This window comes from Aphis gossypii, chromosome 1 (genome assembly GCF_020184175.1).
Source record: "Aphis gossypii isolate Hap1 chromosome 1, ASM2018417v2, whole genome shotgun sequence".
Classification (NCBI taxonomy): Eukaryota; Metazoa; Arthropoda; class Insecta; order Hemiptera; family Aphididae; genus Aphis; species Aphis gossypii.
The window spans coordinates 40,034,387-40,057,568 of NC_065530.1; the positions used below are offsets into that span (position 1 = coordinate 40,034,387).

Genomic DNA, 23,182 nt, shown 5'->3' on the forward strand with positions numbered 1-23,182 from the left:
AGATATGACGTGTGCGTATGAGTAGAGCTTGAAATTTTTACGCATATTAGGCAGATTTCAATTTTTTTTTTTTAAACATGATAACGTACGGTTTATTTGTAATCATTACAAATTAAAAAGATGGTAAATTTAATTTAGAATAGGAAAATTTTTTTAAAAAACTGGTATCACTGCAGGTGGGCGAAGACTAAAAAATCCAATAAACAACCGATACAGAAATATAATAATATTATCGCAGTGTATATTTTAAATATTTTTATTCATTGCGCACACACAATAGAAAAGAGTATACAAGATGCGTATACCTGCAGTCTACAAACGGTAGCAGTATTCGTTTATGGTGGGGGTCATCATTTATTTAACTCGTATACCTACGTATAAAAAATTGTATTATCAATCCCGATAAATAATAAAAAAAAAAAAAAAATCCAAAAACACGAATTTATACCACGCGCGCGGGTTAATGACAGCTCAACAGTATACGATATGTACTATTTTTCTATAAATAATAATCGCCCTGTATACACCTGTGACACTCGAGACGCCGTCGTCATTATAATTTATGTTTACGTCAACGCCGCGATGACGGGCAAACCGACGGCGACGCCGACACATGACGAACGAGTGTGTGTGTCCGACGTGCGCGTGCGAGCTTGTGTGACAAACCCCGAAAACCCTTTGTAGGAAGTGCGCTCGGTACGAATGGTCGTCGGACGACAATGTCCAACGGTCAGCTGCGTATAATAATTGTATTATTATCGTCGTCGTCGTCGTCTTCGCCTTCGTCGATACCGTTTCAATCGTTCCCGCAGTCGCAGTTGTCGTCGTCGTCGCCGTGACTTTTGGCCGAGACGCAACGGCTGCATATTTTGTTTTATCATTATCACTGTATAGTATACCCGTCGTCCGTATCACGTCGGCGGCATCGAGGAGATAAGGCGAGGGTCCGGCGGCGGGCACGCTGCAGGAATGAAAATCAAACATGCCAACAACAACAACAACAGTGAGTGATCGATACCAATCAATCATTACCTATGTATATATATATATATATATATTATAATAACTACTAATATACGCCATTATCGAATTGTTCAAGTAAATAATTTATGTTTTATTATAATATATTATAATATGATTTGCTGTCAGATTCGAAAAAAAATTGGTCCATAATAGCAGTCTGACTTGGAGCACGCTTGTCAAACAATAATTATGATATTTTTGTGTGCACATTTATTACCAAAGCTATAGTCGTTAATTTTCCCGGATCTAAACTAATATAGAGAATTTATTTCCAATTAATTCTAATATTTACACTCGTATAAAGTACGTTCGATAGTACCGCGGTATAATACAGTAGCTTAATAAACATTTAACGCCGTTCGTTTATCTGAAAACGTTAATATCGCCGAAACTATATAACATTGATATTTTTGAGTACATTCAGGTACAAAGGTTATACAAACACTGACGGTAAAATAATTATTAATAGAATTTACCTATTGAACTCTCTAGAACAATTAGATTTTGAATACCACCACACCTGATTAGAAAAAATATCATTATACTAATAAAGGAAAAATACAAACTCATCATTGTGCACCAATGTATTCACTGTTTTGCCCAGAATCGAAGGATGTAAAAATATTTTTAAAAATCTATTTTATATACGTTTGTTAAATACAGAAATATGTGTATTTTAGGAGTCAAGTGTACTTTCGCACACTGCACTTGCAAAATCTAGACCTGAATCCTGATGCTTGTCGATCGTTATATTAGGTATATAATAATATAGTCGTTGACCGTTACAGTAGTCGCGATGTTATCTAAAAGACCTAACCTAACCAATAATTACTGATTTGTTTTTTTCGGTCTTCAATTACGTGCGCGATTTTATATGTATTCCGCGCGCGCCCGTTTGCAGATTTCTAATTATTCTTTTTATTATTTGCGAAAAGTCGACGTCCACGTTTACTCCGCAGCACATCATATTATTATATTATTTTAATATGTACCGAATATATGTGTAATTGATTTTTTCTTATTTATTTATTTATTTTTTTTTTTTTATCATAATAGTTAATACTGCAACAATGCACGTCCTGTCCTACATTACCTAATATATATTGGCTATATTATATTCGTTTGGAACATAACGTGGACCAACGGAGGCGAAAATATAATATTGTTCAGCCGTCGTCTGTTGGATTTATCAAACTATAATTTATGCAATATGTAAATAAGAATCATTATTATAATAATTATTGTATGTAAACTTCGGGTCTCACGTGCGACATCCCACAGAGATCGTTATTGCAATAATTTTATTATACGGTTCGTCGTATAATATTATGATTGCATTCACTGAATCTTGTTCAACAACTAAACTCACGATTTATAATATATTCGATTAATCCAAACCGCATCAAACCACTTCGATAAAAATAAAGTGAATCTTATAGTTTTATTACTGCAACATTGCAGGAAAAATATTGGTAATTATATTGGTTTGTCATCGACCTATCATCCATAATGATAATAATAATAAATAGAATAAAAGTGATGGTAATTAATTTTTTAATTTAATAATTCCAAGAGTTATAAATATATAGAAATAATAATATTATGTTTTAAGAAAAATAGATTTAAAAAAATATTAATATCAATTAACCCATACAGTTATTATTATTCAACCAAAATTAAAATTTAGATGGAGGTCAAAATGTTGCTATACATTTTAAAATTGTATCAAATACATATTTTTATCATTTACCTTTGATCATTCTTCGACGTTTTTTGTTGTCCCATTTGGCCTACATATTTTGTGTAAGCACTGTAAGCCTTTGCCCTTGCAGGTCAAGTGTTGACAAAATGTTATCTATATGATAAACAATAAATGAAATAAAAATGCATATTGTTATAAATTTACAGAAGCTCTCCAGCTATCAGAAAGAATTATTGAACCTTGTACATGATAAACACGTTTAATGTATTGTTTAGTGTTTGATTATTTGTTTTTTTACTCATGAAATAAACACCGATAGTAATAATTAATAGAACATTTTTCTCGAAACTAATGAAACTATTAGCTTATGCGCAATATAATCGATTATTATAGAGAGACGAGGCAATGAAAATATATAATATGTCAGGGTGGAGTTAGAAATAATTAGCCGTACTGAAATAATTATTCAGAACTTAATATCTTATTCCGAAAATTAAATATTTAATGACTGAAAAAATAACAAATAAAACTAATTATTTCTATAGATAGCAAGTTATTTTATGAATATCTAATATAAATTAGTATACTATATAACCATATACTTTAGAATTTTATATCGTTATAAATCATAATCATTGTTTTCCACTATAATATATTATACTGTATTGCTAAATATCAGAGCGAGTAAATTTTATTTAAGGAGAAAATTGGAATATTTATGATTGACGTATTATTATAACATAATAGAAAGGCTTGAAAGGCATTTAACCGTACTAATGCAATTTGATAAAAACACTATTTAAACCTAGTTTAAAATTTATATTTGAAATTCAATCAGCTGAAATTAAGAAATTGAAAGCAGTAAATGTTTTTTTTAACATACAGATACATCGATAAGTCACTTGAAATCAAATTTCCCAGATTTTAGAATTTTTCCCAAAAATTAAAATATGACAATCTATAATTTATTATGATTTTGAATATAATATGTATAAAATAAAAACGTAGGAAAATCTATTTCAAGTATAGACGCATGACGTCAACTATAAATCTTTTATCAGAATTATAATAAGTTTACTATAATATAGATCAGTACGTAAGAAATAGAACACATTTAAACTCCTATTTTGTTCGTGTGTTATTAATGTGTTAGACAGAACATCATCGCTTTCACGTTTTAATTAAAACACCGCCACTATATGATGATGGTTATCGAGTATCGCAGGTTATTGATTATTCTTTTATTTCAAATTATTCATAATTATAGTACTATACTAATGAAAAAAAGAAAATTATGAGAGGGGAAATAATTTTTTGTGTACTTATTATATGAACAAGTACCAAAAACTTATAAGTAGGTAGCTAAGTACAAATTCCATCTGCAATAATCACTGAAATAATTAAGACTTCGAAATGATTAAAATAAAAGTAAAATTAAATTTTATAGATATCAAACACATAGGTATATGCGAGCATTTATTATTTTGAAATTTGTATGCTAATAAACAAAATATTAAATTATTCTTATTTAGTTCATTTTTCAATACCTATAATTATCTAATTTTATAATCAATTTTAAATTTTCATAAAAACAATAATAAAATCTTACTTATACAAATTAAGTTCATTATCAAACATATAGAGTTAAACTAAAATAAAATAATAAATTAATATAATTATTTAATTAAAATATACATGACACATAATTATTTTTAATCAATATAATACTCGTATAACTATATAGTCTATAGGTAAATTGTACATAATTATTAAATACTAAATAGTAGCTTCTCAATTTGATTCCTAAGCTTAAAACTTTAAAGTGATTCTAAGTGTCCACGAAGTTGACTTTTCAACTTTATTTAAAGATTTTAAACATTTTGAAAATTATATTCACAGTTAACAAATAGTTTGCAAAAATTGACATAACTATTTTTCAAATTTTCAAGGACAAATTATGACGTAGTTATCGGGAAAAAGAATACAGCAGGACCAACTGGCAACTTCACACAACCCTTCAATATTGGCTTAGAAAGTCCAAACCTATTTTAAAATATTTTCTACGGTTAGTAAGAATTGAAAAGTCCACACATAGAATTTGCAAATAAATTTCCCAGTCAGGAATAGCTTTTAAAGTTTTATATCCTTTCAATATTGACTAGATGCTTGAAATTTTCACCAATATTTTAAATTATAATTTTCTGTTTATGATACAATTTTTAAAATAGCTTGGTTATTTTAGTTTTTTTTTCTATAATAAATTTTAATAAAAGTTATTCGCTGGATCAAAATGTTTGAAAATGTAATATAAGATATCGCTTAAGTTAATTGTTCATACATCTATATAACAATATTAAAAATACATAGGCATGTACTTTCATTATACACATTTGAAAAAAATAATTTTGATCGTGTTAACACCTATTTTATCCTTAGAAATTCATGATAACTTTTATCTTTATATCCAAGTTTTGAACATTTCACATATGATTTCTCGTAAAAATTAGTTCATAATAAAAATTAACTAATAATGAACCATAAAATCTATTTAAATACAATTTTTTTTAACAGATTTAAGTATTTTAGGCCGACATCGGAGGACTAGGTATAAAACTTTGAAAGCTGGTTTTAGTCAAAGAACTTACTTGAAAATTCTGAGAATGGACTTGCCAACACTTGCTAACTGTAGAAAATATTTAAAAATAAGTTTAAACTTTCTGAACTGACATTAAAGGGCTGCTTGAAAAAGGCTCTGCTACCTATATCGTATTTTCCAATAACTGCAAAATATTCTTGCAAATCCTTGCTAAACTACTTGCTAACTGTGAACATAATTTTCAAAGTGTTTGAATAAAGTTGACATTATTCTTTAACATAAATAACATTCATTATTATTGTAAAAAATTGTGCTTGTCATAAAATTGTTATATATTTTAATTAGTAAATAATTCAAAAATTTAGATTTATATAGGTAAATAGTACTACCGCCAATACTAGATCAACTGAGTCCATCCATATTCCAACTTTCCGTTCAAACTTTTTATCAAATGATCCTTTTGTTAAAGCTATGCGCAGTTTAATAATAATAATATTGGTATAATATGGCCTTAAATTTTTGTATTTACCAACTGCATTTTTATTTTTATTACTATTCTTATTATTATTTTTAATATATTGTTATCACTTATGTATATTAATGTAATCATTTACGTTCATTTTTGTATTATCTAAAATTGTATTTGTAAAAAGCCAAATGGCGTTTATATCAATAAATAAATAAATAAAAATAAACTATATTCTAATATATCTAATATATATATTTATATAAAATACAACAATATTGACGGTGATAATGATTATTCATCAACACCATTAAAATAGTTATTAAAGCAATCGTTTTGTATCCTAAGTATTCGAATAGGGCAGTAATAAATATATGAATATTGATGATTTTATTTGGAGTATCCTCAAAGAATATAAAAGACCATATTTAAAATATAATTTTTTTTCTAATTAAAACTTCGATTATTTATTGTAAATTGTAAGATAATGTGTTTTTTATTTTTTATTTTTTTTATTATTTGTATTTGAAATACTTCTACTGTAGAGTCTAATATACAGAATTAATACAAACATTAATAATTATCACCGTTATTTTCTTATTAGGTAGGTAAGTACACATGTTAAATATTTATCTTTAACGCAACATATTATCGAATTGCGTGAATTTCACACTTCTGCGTCTACTCGTTATATGTTTCACCATCCTCAAATCTTAATATTTACATATTTTATAAGTACCTATATACTTATAACGTACCGTCAACTCTTTTTTGAACGCATATTATGTTTCAAAATTAAATCTAATATAATGATATCATAGTGAATGTGCAAAACTCAAAATCTAAAATGAAATAATTGAATGCTATCTGGTTTTTTTCACCTGTTTGTCAATAGGCATAATATTACATTATAGGTACATTATGCAGTTTACACAACATTAAAAAATAAAAACAAAAATCAAAGAATAAAAAAAATCCGAAAACCTATTAACATAGAAATCTTATATGCCTAAAGAGAAGTACAGCTGGGTGCGGTTTGTCAACATTTTTAAGATTGCGCCATCGTTAAAAATTTTCAATACAGCCTACTGACCTCGTATGTTCTCCTTGTCTATAATGTGTTATCTAATAATCCAAAAATATTAAACCGTTTGTTTTCGTGTTTCTTAAAAATCTTAGTTGACCAATTTATAGAGTTAAATATTTATGTAAATGTTTTGAAACCTGAATTAAAAAACTTCATTAAGTATTCAAATGGTTATAGGCACACTATATATAAATAATTATAAACTACAATCAGCATAGACAATGAATATTTTAGAGACCTGTTATATTTATATACTGTAAATGATCGACCGTGTTCGAGAACAAATTAATACCGTATTTAGGATTGTGTTGTCCTAGGACCCTAAGAATAGACTTAACATTTCTTTATTGCATATCCTCTCACCTCTCCCATAAATAAAAGTTCCTTCGAACGATTTTTTTTTATACCTGTGCTTCAAAACTAACCTTTCTTATTTGTGACATTTGTGGGCTACTATAGATACAGACAACTTATATAATCGTCATTTATAGCTTAAAATTATTGTTCGCCTTAAAATCTTGATGCCCTACTATATTTATAGTTGATCGAGTATAGAAATTTGGCGTATACTGTAATCACATCGTATAGCAATAACCCGTTAGACACCCCGACATCCGTACATACCATATAATATTGGGTTGCAGTGGCGTATTTGCAGTGGTGATAACGATAACTAAAAATATACTTGGCCATAAACTAAACTTTTATTATTTTTATGTTTTATTATAACAAAATTTGCTCGATAAACAGAAACGTGAAAGGCAATTCTAGTTTTTTTTTTTTAAGGTCATCAGTCATCACCATCCCCTTCCCCCCACAACAAATTTATACAACAAGAAATAAACGCCGTACGGCAGATGACTAGAATATAATATAGACCTATTATATAGTAGTTCAGAGTTTCAGACACTGCGATTTTCACACGACCAGATGAATCGTATACACTTTTATATACCGCCCGATGACCGTTACTCCGGCGACGTGACCCCGAGGTCTAAATCGGTGGGGCACGTTATAAAATCTACTTGCGACATATATGTCTTAAAACCTAGGCCTATACTGCAGCAGCGGCAATAGCGTAGCGGTTTTCGTTTCTTCCGAAGCGCGCGCGGTGTTAAAATCGCCCGGCCGGCGCGGTTTCCCCCCCGCGGACCCGCCGAAGAGCGTCCGTCATAATGAAATGGTTTAGTTTTTTCGATTTTATACACGCACTGAGCGTAGGTACGCACGATAGCATAATAAAATAATGTCAGTGGCGGCGGCGGCGGATATAATATTATTATTATCGATGCACACGCCGCGCCGTCGCGGTCGGCTGGAGCGTCGTCGCGCGAAGCGCATGCAAGCGACAGCGTCGGCGTCCGACATTCTCGTCCCGAAAACCAGTTCCCCCTGGTTACCACCACCCAGGTAACAGTGCACGAGCGTACAATTCACTCGTAAAACCACGGTCGTGTGCGTATGCACAGGTACAACATACTGGCACGATGTATTTATTATTATTGTTGTTATTACCGTCATCATCATCGTCAACATAGGTAGGTAGTGGTCGTTGTCGTCGTGTGTGCGGTTTTGTTCTGCGCGCGTTTCCTCCAGCAGTCAGTCGCGTGTGCACAGAATTCACGACGCTCCGCGCATTTTTTTCGTACGGCGCGACGACGATGGCAAAATCTTCCGGACGCGTATAAAACCGTACGCCAGCAGTGATCGTAATAATATTACACAGTGTCTCGTTGATTTATTGCAACGGTTATAACCAGATACCTGTCCGCGATTATACATATAGTGCGAAACACTGCAGCGGTCTTCTAAGCTCGCAGTAAATCCATTTTGACGCCACACTCCAGAGGTTAGATAAACCTCTATATAATATTACCTATATTGTATCTGACCGCGTAGAGTCTGAAATTAAAAACAATATACCAGCTATTTCACGTCATATGGGTACAAGATATTATTTTACGTATCGTGTTGTTTTTTTTTTTTTTTTTTACAGACGACATGGAAAGACAACGAGCAGAGTCGACGTTCACCATCATTTCAAAGGTCAAGAATTCGCCCAACGTGAACACTGTGGTGAAATGGCTGAGGTCCAACAAGTTACTCATATTGATCTTGGTATCGGTCGTATTCGGAGTGCTCCTGGGTGAGTGCGTGTTTATATAAACGATGGCCAGTGAGATGTAATATAATATACGTGTGGTTGTCCAATATTAGGTGCTTAAATTTCTGTAGGTAAATATAAGATTAATCGTATAGTATTCGTTGACAATTATTGTGCTTTTATTTTGTGTAAAATCTTTGCACTCGATCAGAGTTTTCACGTCAAGTAGGTATAAAATCTTTACCTATATTGTTGTCACTTTTCTGTAGCGTCGATCCAAAATCCAGATTATAGGAAAGAATCTAAATTTAGTATAGATTATCATACGCCAACTACCTACTACATAATATTATATCATATATACCTACATGACGTATTTTCATAAATTCTAGTATAAATACTTGAGTATTGAAACTTGATAAATGTACTTTTACTTAAAGATAAAATATGTCTATAATAAATCATTAAATGTATTAATCGATCTAAAAATTACCCAAAATAATTTATGTAACACATTAAACACAATATATGTTTTTGATTGGACATAATTTTAATATTTTCTACTAATTGATACAGATTATACAATATTATTATAATATTATAATATTATTATTATTATTACAATATTATTAGATTATTATTATTGTAGTACATTTGTAATACCTATTATACTATTTATATTTTATTACACGATCCCTATATAGTTATTTATACTTATTGAATCGAGTTCATTAAACTTACGTTTGACTAAAGATAACAATAAGCGCCAACATACAACAATGAAATATTTAAAATTATTAATTCGCACGAAGAAATTAAATCACTTCAAACCAACTAAATAGTCAAAAATTCACCAAAAATCTTTGTGTACATCTATGTTATAATAGGTAACTATAGTGTATACTGTATGATACTGTATAGGTACCCAGCCACCCAGGGATAGATTTTGAGGAGTAATAATAAATTGGCTGCAGACTACAGAGTACAGGTGATGACCTATTCATAGTTTATTCGGTATCCCCGCAATATATTCCGCTCAAGCGTAACAATATTAGTACATTCGATCCTGTGTTTACATATAAAATAAATATTAGCTCATATTTATCTAACATAGTCGCTACACTAGACAAATTGTCCACGGGAATTTAAAATCATTAATAAATACATATTATACCTAAATTACTTTCATAATTATGCATATAATAAATAGGATAATATTACCAAATGACAATAATTTTATTATTTTAGTTTTTAGACTAAAACTAATACTAATTACTTTTTTTTATAAATATATTAGATTTATTAAATAAAATTTAAATTACAAGTTTGTTTATAAATAGAAACAATTTGAGTAAAAAGAATGATGTAGACTACTATGTTGATGTTGACAATAGTTGTCAATAGATGTATCAATAGTTTAATTTGAATATATACTTGAAATATTAAATTAAAACTACAATCTTTTCGAAAATACCGAATGATAACACTCAAAATCAATGATGAATTGATCATTTCAAATTTATAACAAATTATAAATTTCACTATTCTGTGTCGAGAAGAGTGAAGTGAACAATTAACAAATACCTGATATCTATAATCAATATGTACACCTATATTAATCCTGCCTAGTATTTTTTTAAACGTGTGCCTAATTCTTAAACGTTATCAGTTATTATTAACATAATAATATAGTATTACATACTCAAAAAAAAAACATAAAATATTTGTAAACGTATTTAATTGTGTTATAGATAATATGATTTATTTAACAATAATCATTTAGGTGAGATAATATGTACAATTGACGTGGGCGTAGAATCATGCATACCATGCGAGTACTTATAGGTACATATTAATCACAATACCAATACTATAACAGTATTATACGTACTATCTAAGCTAAAGGAAATGCAAATGTACCAAACTCGTAACCTTGAAATCACTCAAGGTCAATAATTCTATATTTTTTTGAAGAAACAAAGAATGTATATTTTTTATTTAATAGAGAGAATACTCATATTATGTATACATAAGTAGCCAACATATTCTTGTATAAAAAAAGTTGAAGTTAGTAGTTGGTACTGTTTTTCCAAAAAAATTATTTTTTTTATTTTATTTACTTTATATATTTTACGATATGAGCCTTTTTTTTATATAGATATAAGTTGTTTTGATGTTAGATGTAAGTGTTATGAACACTTAATATTATTTTAAATTTTTAGTTTAATTATAAACCAAAGTAGGATGATTACATTTGTCTTTGTATTTTTAAATTCATTTTTGAAATAATAATTATAAATTCAAAATATTACAATGAAAATTCTTAGTTAAAGAATGATAGGCGTTAAATTCCAAATCGAACTATGTAGAACTACTTTTATGATTAATAATTATTTATTTACTACTTAAAAATAAAATATACACATACATGTATGACATATTTCTTTGTATAGTATATAACATCATTGTTTATAACTCTCCATCTCTATACATCCAAATCTAAAACAATACTTATTAATACATCGAAATAATGATAAAAATAGATAATTGTATTTGATTAATTTCCATCTATACATAACAATCAAAATATTCATTGTTTTATTTTTTACTTAAAAAATATATAAGGTTCATAATGTACAAGGTATTAAATTTTAACATATTTTTTGTTTTTTTTTTATTGTTATTTTTATTCCACTTGCAATTGCTGTATAAGTGTATAACTAACGCCATAATGAAAGTTGTATTAAAAATATACATATTGATAAAGTTGTTTTTACTTTTTAATCCTTTTTGCAAAATAAAAATTAATCAGTAATATGAAAATAAATAATACCTATTAACTAGTAAGTACGATTTTTTTTTTATCAAATTAATAATTATAAATGCAACCAATTAAAATATTATTTTGACCTATGTTTATGAGAATCATTTTTATCCGGCAATTATTTTTTTACCATAATTCCATAATTAGGTTTCATAATATATTATAGTTTTTATCAACAATTAAAAGGCACTTATTTATCATTTAATAATGCGCTATTTTTTATAATATTATGTAACTTATACTTCATTATAATATTTATAAATATAATTTTAAAATTACAACAATAATAATTTATCATGATTTCTAAAAAACATGATACAAAGTGTTAAATTAATTTTACACCTATAACAATTTACAATATGATATATTTTAAAACAAATTTTGAATTAAAATTTAACTAAAAACTTTTATATTCTACATTTTAGAATCTTGATGTAAATTAATGTATTAGAATACTTACAATGCAGTTTATTGTTTTATTAATAATACCAAATTATAATTCATTCAATGTATTTGATTTCAGGATTGACATTAAGACCGTTGAATCTTAGCAGTGACACAATCACTCTAATTTCATATCCCGGTGACCTTTTCTTGAGGACTCTTAAGTTGATGGTGTTACCATTCATTATATCATGTTTAATTATAGGTAAGCGTAATTTTTTTATTCATATTTCAATGGTGTGTATGAATCAATGAATGAATTGGCTAATTATAATTATAATTATAATTATTAAGTAATCGATTATTAAAAACGAATGAGGGATGATAACTCAAAATCAAAATTAAAAATCAACTTAGGACGCATACAAATACATTTCGTAAACATAAAACGTTTTCAGTTTAATTAGTTTTATTATGTTCAAACCGTTCTGTATGTAAAAATGATTTTTTATCAATATTTTTCTCACTAAATTTACTCATATAATTTATATTTATAGTTACACGATGACTGCAAAGTCCTTTGAAACAGCAGAAAATTTTAGTATGAGACATAGGTGGAGTTTGGAATCTATTAATTTGTGAATAGTAAATCAATCATATTTTATGTGTTATTAAAACTAATAGATAGGTTATATTTACAATTTTATATAATTTATATAATTTCATATAAAATTTTATTTTTTAATTCTACTATAGCCTTATAAGACTTTGTAATTATAGAAAAAAATCCATTTCAGACATATAGAATTTGTATTTAATTTAATTATTTACCTAATACCTACATAATATATTTTTTCATTAATTTTTATGGATATGTAATATTGTAATAATTATAGTAATAATACTTTGTGATTGAACCGTTTAAAAAAAAAATAATAAATCATTCGTATCATTTAGTATTTTGAATATTTTCCCTTTAAAATAAATTTTTTAAACTGGATTATTAAAGAATATTTTAACCTAAATTTACCTATACTAACCATTTTTAAATTAGGAATGTTGTTTTAAGTATTTAAGTGTTTATTTAACATACAAACACTTTTTACTAAGAATCCTAAAATATTTCTTATATAATTTAAGGACGTCAAAAAAACAACAATTGTGAAAGAATTATGTGTTTAGTACTTTTTTACTTAAGTTGAGTATTCAACCTACCAATATTCAGTGGCGGTTTTGATCTAACTTCGAGTGGAAGGGCAATCTCCAACATCGCCCTCCATAAAAACCGCCACTGCCAATATTTCACCTTAAATACTATACAATGTACAAAATAAACTTTAATAAATTATATACTAATATATTAATTATATTAATGTACACGAAATTACATAATTTATAAATTATAAGTGTATCCGTATTAACTATATACAATACATCATTAACGAACTTTTTTTTCAGGTGCTGCTAATTTGGACATAAGCAAAAACGGCAATGTTGCAGTCCGAACAATCGTGTATTTTGTCCTTACGTCTGTATTTAATGTCTGCTTAGGGTTAACGCTCGGTCTGCTCGTTCATCCTGGCAGTCCAGATTTAAGGTTGACAAATACCACGTCGTTTTCAGGGCCTAAAAAAATGAATGTTATGGATGGATTTTTAGATATGGGAAAGTAAGTAAAATATTTCTATTACCAATTTATTCGTTTGACGTGACAATTAATAATTCAAATGTGGTCAATGACTAGCATTTTAATTCTAATTAATCAAACTATATTATAGATATTACAATAAACATTTAAAAATAATCTTGACTATTAATATATTATAAATATAATTAGTACTATTTTTAGTTTTTAATCTACTTTGTAATTTTCTTTTTTTCAGGAATTTATTGCCAGAAAATTTGTTTCAAGCTACAATTCAACAAGTAAGAAATAAATATTAAATACTATTCAATATTTTGTATAATACTATATAAATATTAATATTTTCAAAAGAACTGTAACTGCTCATTGCGCAGTACTCTTACTTCAAAGTAATATTTTATTAATTTTTTCCCAAATTTAACAATCACAATCAATAATAGAAAATATGAGTACTTTTTAAATCACCTTTGAAACGCATACGATTTGTTGTCTTGAGAAATAATAAAATAAGAAAGTATATAAATATAACTGTTATTACTTTTTTTATTAAAAATTGCTAAACATCACCTTCGCCAATTATGATTTTACCTAATATATATAATAATATAGTTAATTTATAATATATTGACAATTGTGAATATTTTTCAGACATTGACCGAATATGAGACCGTTATGAGTTTAAATAACACCAAAACATTGAAAAAAGTCGTAAAATACAAGTAATAATACAACGTTATTTATAATATTACATTTAAAATTAAGTATAAATAGTATTGAATAATAAAATTACCACAATTTTCGTCTTTGTTCAATATATCTAGGTGTATTTTATACTATAATCGATTTTATAGCTTATACACACACACACATGCATATATTATATTTAAATCTTCAGCCACTGCGCCAGAAGCAGCTATTTGGCAATTCGTTTTGAAGAAAATAAAAAATAAAAATGTGACATTTTTAAACCATTTGCAGGGACGGTACAAATACATTGGGCATAATATTCTTTTGTCTGATTTTCGGAACCGTACTGGGCACGATGGGTGAACGTAAGAAACCCGTTTTGAACTTCTTCACAGTCACCTACGAAGTAATGCAAAAGATACTCACCGGAGTGATTTGGTAAATTTTATACTCAGCTTGCATGCGTCTAACAAAATCTACATAACTATTCACATATAAACAAAGACACACACACACACACACACACACACACACACACACCCACATGGTTTATTCAATATTCATCGTCAGGGCGATGGAAGATACACCTATAATCGGCATCCATGTATACCGAATTATAGAATAAATAACAAAATATTATATTGTTGCACGTACACCCAGTAACCTCTATTACAGAACGTATCTATAGGTTTACGCCCATTGGAGTGGCCAGCGTCATATGCGGGAAGATCATCACACTGGCCGATCTCACCACCACGTTGGTCCAGCTCAGCTTATTCATCGTAACGACAGTTGGCGGTTTCCTATTCTATCAGCTGATAGTTATACAAATCATTTATTTTGTAATAGTGAAGAAGTCTCCGTGGCCGTACTACGTGTCACTGGGACCCGCTCTAGCCACCGCGTTTGCCACTGCTTCCAAGTAAGACTATTATTTTCGTTGGTCAATAACTATAATACTATTAATCAAATATCATCCCATGAAATGTATACAAATATAAATATAGAACTCGCGACAATTTAAGAATAATACGTAATAACTAGGTATTGCAGTATTCATTTTTGCAAAATATGACTGCGTATATTATGCACAACCTAAACGCTGAATCTATACTACCATTACTACCTACGCATACGCTTAAAAGATCATGAAAGGAAAAAATACAAAAAATTCTTAATCATGAAAAACAAAAGTCCAAACTAAACTTGTCTACAACTTTTTGTTGACTAGTCATTTGAAGTTAGCGTGTGACACCATGACGTCATAGAATCTATTCGATCTATATAGAATGTATAATGTATATACAACGAAAACCAAATTTTCGTCAAACAAATAAAAATGATTTAATTCCTATATTGAACGTTATAATAGTAGGATTCGGATTTATATGCATTAAAAATTTATGAAATACATTTTTTTTAAATATACAGTAGAATAAACTTGTAAAAACCATGTTTTATAGAGAAAAAAAGTAAGTATGATTTTAATACCAAATTAATATAAAACAAGTATAACAATGTTTATTTATTTATTTATTATGTAATCATAATTTCTGAAAAATAATATGAAAATTATAGTAAAATGTAGAAAAAATAATACTATAGGTATCAAACAACAATTGTGTAAGTAGGCTTTGAATTTATTTATTTTAAAATTATATTTTCTAAATTTTCAGTCTTTAAAAAAAATAATTCTTATTTTCTCGAAATTATATGTATAATTTTATTCAAGTTGTAAAATAGTGCAATTTATCATTAAAAAAAAAAACCAAATTTGACCTTAAAACTGTAAAATCTGCAATATAAATAGAATACACTAATATTCTCTAAAATTGCTCATAATTTTAATTACACATTCATGAAACTTATTTTATAAGCAAAATTATTTTTAAACATATTTTGTGCTTACTTAGCAGTTAATACAAGTACGGCTGACTACTAAAACTATGCAAAAGCTACTTTATGACTGATAATTATAAGTTATAAATTATAAGTGTATTGTACCCACACTATAGGTATTCTGTACGAGTACATACACATTTCAGTTACATATACATTATACACATTAATACAATCATAACTCTACACTTTTCATTTGTATTATAGACTACAGATGCTAACTACTAAATACATCATAGTAATCTTGTTTCTTAAAAATTAATAAATAAATTATATTAATCGTTCATAAATAAGATTAATAATGATAAGTGATGACTCATGAATGAACAGTGAAAACTAAATTATACTTCAAAAATTCATAAATCATAATGTATCTAACTTTCAAATATTTAACCTACGTGTTATTATCTTATTGATATTATTATATTATGATTTCAAGTTTTAAAAATTGTAATTTAATTTATAATATAACGTTTTATCTTAGGTCAGCATCTCTTCCAATAACATTTAAAGTGTTGGACGAAAAATTAAAGATGAATCCAAAAATCACAAAATTTGTCCTTCCAATCGGTACAATCAATATGGACGGTTCAGCTCTGTACCTAAGTGTAGCACTATTATTCTTGGCACAAATCAATAATTTGCAACTAGGCATTGGAGAAATTTTCACAATCGGGTATGCTATTAAAGGTTTCTACGATATGTATAATACAACCTTATATAATACGTATCGAATTACACGTTATTCGATACTCAACCATTTTGTTTTTCGCCTTTTTTATAAACAGTTCAATAACATTATGTATAAACGACATTGTTTAATAGTTAACACCGATACACTACAAATGATAATATTTTAAATTAATAAAAAAAAAAAAAACAATGGTTCTAAAACCAATAATAAACATACATTATCATATAATCTATCCTGTGTAGATTAAAATATTCTATAAGATTAAGCTTTATCGGAAATAACTACCATTACTTACTAGTTACTTAGTAGGTAATACATAGTGAGTGTATAAAGAAATTCATTCAAACTTAACGCTAATGTCGACTGTATATAACGAGTGTGATTCGCCAAGTATGTTTTCCCACTTTCATTATATAAGTAAAAAAAAAAAAATATTTAAATACCAATTTTTGGAATTTTCAATTTTTTATAAAGACCATAATATTTTCAAAAATGTAGATTTTCATACCATTAAAAGTGTTCTGTACTACTGTAGCAATAAAACTCAATTATATGCTTGTCTCTCGCAAATCAGTAATTTATTATTTTGGTGGCAATCGACTGCAGGTTAGCTTGCACAGCTGCAAGTATGTCTTCGGCTGCTATTCCGTCGGCCGCTATCGTCTTGGTAGTAATGCTGTGCAGCGTCATCAACATACCCACCGAAGACGTATCTCTTTTGTTTGCTGTTGATTGGCTAGTGTGAGTATCCTATACAAAATCATGACACGCAGATACGTATCTATGCACCTAGTACCTTTATATAATACATAAATGTAGAATACACGTATTTTACAAAAAAATTCATTATTTATAATACTAATATATATATTTTAAATATATATCGCAAAACAGGGACAGGTTCAGGACTACGAATAACTTAATCGGAGATTGTTACACAGTGGCCATCGTTCAACATTTATCTAAAGAGGAATTAGAACAGGTAATACATAAATATAAATACAATTATATTATAATATTTATTATAAATCACGATTTGTCGGTTGAACTTGATTTCGAAGTCATAGTCTTTTGAAATTCGCCAATTCTATATTTATTAATTATTACTTATACGTTATCATTGTATTCAGAACAAATTTACCTAGCACCTATATGACGATAGTGCTACCTACTATGGTTTTTCTGTTTTCATAGCAAATCTATAGAGATCCTCGTATTCACCAACGCGTAGCAGTAGTTACTGCCGCCCCTCGACATTGCGTTATAAGATAACCACAAATTTTAACTCGTATATATCTGCCTATTTATTTTCTTCAATGAGAAAAAAAATTTCACGATAAAGTGCATTTGTTCAGAACACAATGATAACAAACATAAAAAATTCCGAATTGATGAAATATCATAAGAATACAAGTAGGTAGGTACAGCTTTAAAAATAATTTTAATTAATAAATAATAATATCATTTTCACCACATTTTAATTTAATTGTTTAATTTAAAATAATCAATCTAAAATTCAAGTTTACAAGCTAATAAACAATTTTAAATTTTAATTTTAATACCTATAATGTCCTCATTTAAGAGCGTCATTACTCATTATAGACAACTTAGTAAATAATATTGAATTATTTAAAAATAATTCAATATGGGTCTACCATAAATAATTGCATAGTAGGTAGTTTATTAAGTTTATAAATATGATTGTGTATAAACGAAAAATTGTATTTCCCTTTTCCATTAGTCAGCGACATTTTTTAAGTAAGGCCTAAGATGTATTTATTGATATTTACCGTGGATTATGGATATTTTTGCGGTAACTAAGCCTCTTTTATCCCTCACTCCCACCCATCCCTCTTAAATACGCATATGCGTTAATTTAATATACCTTAATGGTATACTATACACAATAGTAAATAGAACCAGGAACATAAAGTGATACTATGTGTATTATGTGATATAACATATAGTTTTGTGCACAAGTATTATACACTAATTATGTAGATATATTATGTACATAAATTAAAGTTAATCCGACTATCACATTTCAGATATTCATTACGATTTATAAATCAGCGAATAGGTATTGTACGTGTATTCCCATTGTATAATATCATGACTAATACGTATACCGATGACTATATTTTATTTACATCAATGACATCCTATATAATAGGTACTTGGCTGTTCGCCAATCAGAAAAACAGTGAAAATTCACAACTCCAAACACGAGGAGGTTTTGTCCGACTCGATACAGTATAATTATTATGGTTTGTAGCCTCGGAGGTGTAACGTCATTGCTCGTTATTATACTCGTTATTAAAATGTATAATATCAGCACGGCGCATAGCATATATAAACGGACGTATGCCCTGTGATAGTGGCGGTTATGCAATCTAGCGAAACAAAATAAATAATAATAATGAATAATATCCATTTTCTTGTTTATCGAAAAATATGATAATAAATAATATAACTAATACTATATCATCGTATATGTATAGCCATACATATATAGGTAGTAAGTAGGTACAAGTGTACAGCAAACAATCGGACGGCTCTCAAAAAAAAATATTTTCACAAACGCCCTTGCAGGTTGGTTTGAATAATCGATTAGTAATACACTTTGATATTTAATTAGATACGCACAATACTGTTTGATATACCAATAGTAAATACTATTATTATGTACTGTGTGTGTATGAATACAATCGACACTCGATAGTCGGTAGTAACTACTTACTACATAAATGTCGCGAGCAAATTTTAATAATAAGTACGTTCTACGCATCATAATATCTTTAAAGTGTCTATTGAATAATATCAGCCATAGTTAATCCGCCTACTACGCCACATTAATATTTTCAATAAAAAATTACTGATTTCCGCAATTTTTTTTGTATTTTAAATAACCTATAAATGATATTATTATAATAGTATACTTGCTATATATACCTCGCCGTCCATGTGTCGTATAATTATTTTCGTTTTTTATTATTATCTTAAACGTATGCATTTCTATATATTTTGCTACAATGTTACAATAATACTGTAATGTCTGCATAGAACGATACCTAATTTAAATGAACTTAATAGTTATCTTTAACATATACTATAATAATGATTTTTGTCTTTTGATGCATATAATATGATACATACACGAATAAAACGTATTGTAATAACAAGTTAAGTGGACGACGTGTGTTTCTCCGTCTTATACTCGTACGACATAGTAAATTTTCGTTTACCGGTTTCAATATAGTGTGCTTCTAGTTTTAATATTAGAGGGAATTAACCTATTATCCAACTTTTAGATAAGAACATTATCTGAATACTTTTCATACGCATAAATCACTTAAAAATTAAAATATCGCAAAAAACTAACGAGAGAACACAGATAATGTTTTTACCTAAAAGTTTGATAATAGCTGGTTAGTGAAACCGGTAAACGAAAAAATTCACTACGTCGTACATGAGTATGACGGAGACGATTCATGCAGACGCGATGTCCTTAAAAAGCATACGGCGACCAGAAAAAATACGTTTTGCGTATTAATGAAATTATCTGAAACATATTTATTGCTTTATAAAAATAAATATAATATATAAACTATACCGTACTTGTTCCTATTGCTTAACAGATTTTTAATTTAAATGTTTCCTACTCTCAACAGGACGACGATTTAAGTGAGAAAGAAGTCGAAGAAGTACATGTCAACGGCACGTTTGTTATGCAAGAACAAGAACAAAACGCACACACAAATCAGAGTTTTACCAACACTCCAGTATAAAGTATAATATATTATTAATTTTATTTATAATATATGCAACGACTGCGAAGAGTTTCCAGCATTATATTTATATAAAATGTATATTATGTACAACACAGGCTGTTAAATATTGTACTTGCTGCAGACGACAATTCATCATATATTATGACTCTAACGTATTATTATTATTATAAGTAGTATTAGTTTCTTTCTTATTTTTATTATTATTCTTCCATGTTCGTACGACCATTTAAACCGCGTACCCATTTTTTTCATGATTTTTTTTTTAAGAAAGCGCGATGGTAAAATCTAAATTGTCTAAAAGTCATTTGTAAATAAAATAATCATTCGACGTAGATGTGGATATTGTGACAATCGAAAATTGAAACAGTCGAATAGTTTATGCGGGTGTCTATATACGAGACTATACAGTATATACAGAAGGTAACATCGGATATTTTTGAATTTAAATTGACGGTTCAATATTCAAATACGGCACATTTCTAGTAGTTTTCTTGTTTTACTCTCTTGCTTTTTATATTTACTACAAAACTCTGTAAGACTCGTGAACGCAAACTAAAAAAACGGATGGCAATTTTATTGCATCGTATTTTATGCTATTTTAGCCTTTGTGGCTAATAATATTATCATATATCCTGCTTAGACCTGTCACACGATCAATACCTCATTGTCGATGATTAATATAATCGTTTTTAAAATTTATTTAAGTATATCACCTCGTTTATATTGTAAGAGTAAACGAGAACACTTTCATTGTTTTGTCATTTATATATTCGAGAAATTATTAGTATTAATTGTACAATTAGTACAACATTTAAACGACCTAAAACTGTTTAAAACATTTTATGTTACCCTCGTCGTGCTCTCTTGAAATTATTATTAGATATAGTTATTTGTGTTTTTTATCATGTCAGTATATGTTACTATAATATAATATAATACCTATCAAATAGTATGTATACCTACCTGCCATATGTTCATTATTCATAATTTAATTAATTTTATGCATTTATATACAAAATTATAATATACATATAAACATTTATAGTTATTGAATTATTATCGTTTTAGTATTTATATGTATGAGTTATACTTACTTCTTTCAATATTTAAACGACAAAAGTCACAACTGTATATCATCCAATTTGAGTTGGTACCTAAATGTTATATTATTATAATTATTTTCATCGTGTGTATATACATTATAATTCAATAATAAAAAGCCATCGAGAACAAAAAAAAAAAACACTCAATCGGACGTCAAAAAGGCCATCGATATGAATCTACTGTCCCGGTGTCGTCGGGAGTCGAGACTGTATGCGACCGACTATAATACCACCAAGACTCAGGAAAATACAAAGTGAACTTCCATTTCTTACCGGTCGTGTTGATTTTAGAGAAAAACGGTAAAACACCGTGTCTCACCACTCTCACATTATAGGTACATACGAATACTTTTTAGCCAAAATTCCGAATTAAACTATACATTTTGTATTTCTCCAGAAAAATTAATTCAAATTTTCACTGAAATATTTTCGAAATAACGAAACGGAACTCAAACGTTCGAATAATTGAAATTTTATAGAAAAATTATTATTCAAAACGCGGCAGTATAAAAATAAAAAGTATATTAATAAACTATTATACACATACAGGCTCACGTCAAGCTTAAAATTATGATCTAACATTGGTAAGCAAGTAATTATTAAACAACAATTATAATTCCAAACGATTTGTTAAAAATACTTAAATGAACAGTGTACCTATCAGTGTAATGAGTGAGGTACGTCGTACGTGGTGGCACACAGCTTTATTGACTATTGAGTACAATGTTATTTACAGTGCTATAGCTGCAAACACGTATCACCAAAAATTGACATTTGACTACACACGTGCATACCTAATATTATAACTTATAATATTTATAAAATAAATACATAATATGTCGAAAAATGTGTTCAATCGGTTTGCGATAGGTATAGTTGAAAGGTTAATTTTCTTTCCCTTTTGATATTATACATAGATATCAACTATCAAATAACTTAAATTGATGAATGTTATCGAATCGTACCTAATGTACCTACATACGAAATTACATCACAGAAAGAAATATAATAGAGTTTAATTATTACAAATCCTAATCCTAGATATTATAAATCGTCAAAATAGTAATTAACAATTAACACAGGACCGACAGATAGGGTACGTTTGTTATCGTGAAAATTAATATTTTGTTGATTTAACGAAATTATATCTTGTTGATTTAATAAAATTATACCTTGT

The 23,182-nt window shown here is 28.1% G+C and overlaps 1 protein-coding gene across 2 annotated transcripts; it reads left to right on the forward strand.

The window, feature by feature from the left end:
• Positions 1 to 588: 588 nt before the first annotated feature.
• On the forward strand, positions 589 to 21,978 carry LOC114125330 (excitatory amino acid transporter). 2 transcript variants are annotated; one of them, XM_050206078.1, is made up of 12 exons: positions 589 to 1,003; positions 8,871 to 9,020; positions 12,326 to 12,451; positions 13,645 to 13,855; positions 14,070 to 14,112; positions 14,480 to 14,550; positions 14,810 to 14,956; positions 15,207 to 15,440; positions 16,902 to 17,093; positions 17,718 to 17,852; positions 18,006 to 18,093; positions 20,783 to 21,978. In XM_050206078.1, exons 1-12 carry the CDS (start codon positions 970 to 972, stop codon positions 20,897 to 20,899), a joined length of 1,548 nt encoding a protein of 515 aa, XP_050062035.1. In that variant the 5' UTR covers positions 589 to 969; the 3' UTR covers positions 20,900 to 21,978. The 2 variants fall into 2 exon arrangements, with proteins under 2 accessions (XP_050062035.1, XP_050062041.1); XM_050206084.1 differs by lacking the exon at positions 589 to 1,003 and adding an exon at positions 8,356 to 8,723.
• The last annotated feature ends 1,204 nt before the right edge of the window (positions 21,979 to 23,182 follow it).

Excerpts from the sequence above, each read along its gene's own strand:
- LOC114125330 (XM_050206078.1), top strand. The coding sequence starts at position 970 with ATGAAAATCAAACATGCCAACAACAACAACAACA. Across the intron at positions 15,441-16,901 it reads GCGTTTGCCACTGCTTCCAA|GTCAGCATCTCTTCCAATAA; the intron begins GTAAGACTATTA and ends GTTTTATCTTAG. Across the intron at positions 17,853-18,005 it reads TTTGCTGTTGATTGGCTAGT|GGACAGGTTCAGGACTACGA; the intron begins GTGAGTATCCTA and ends ATCGCAAAACAG.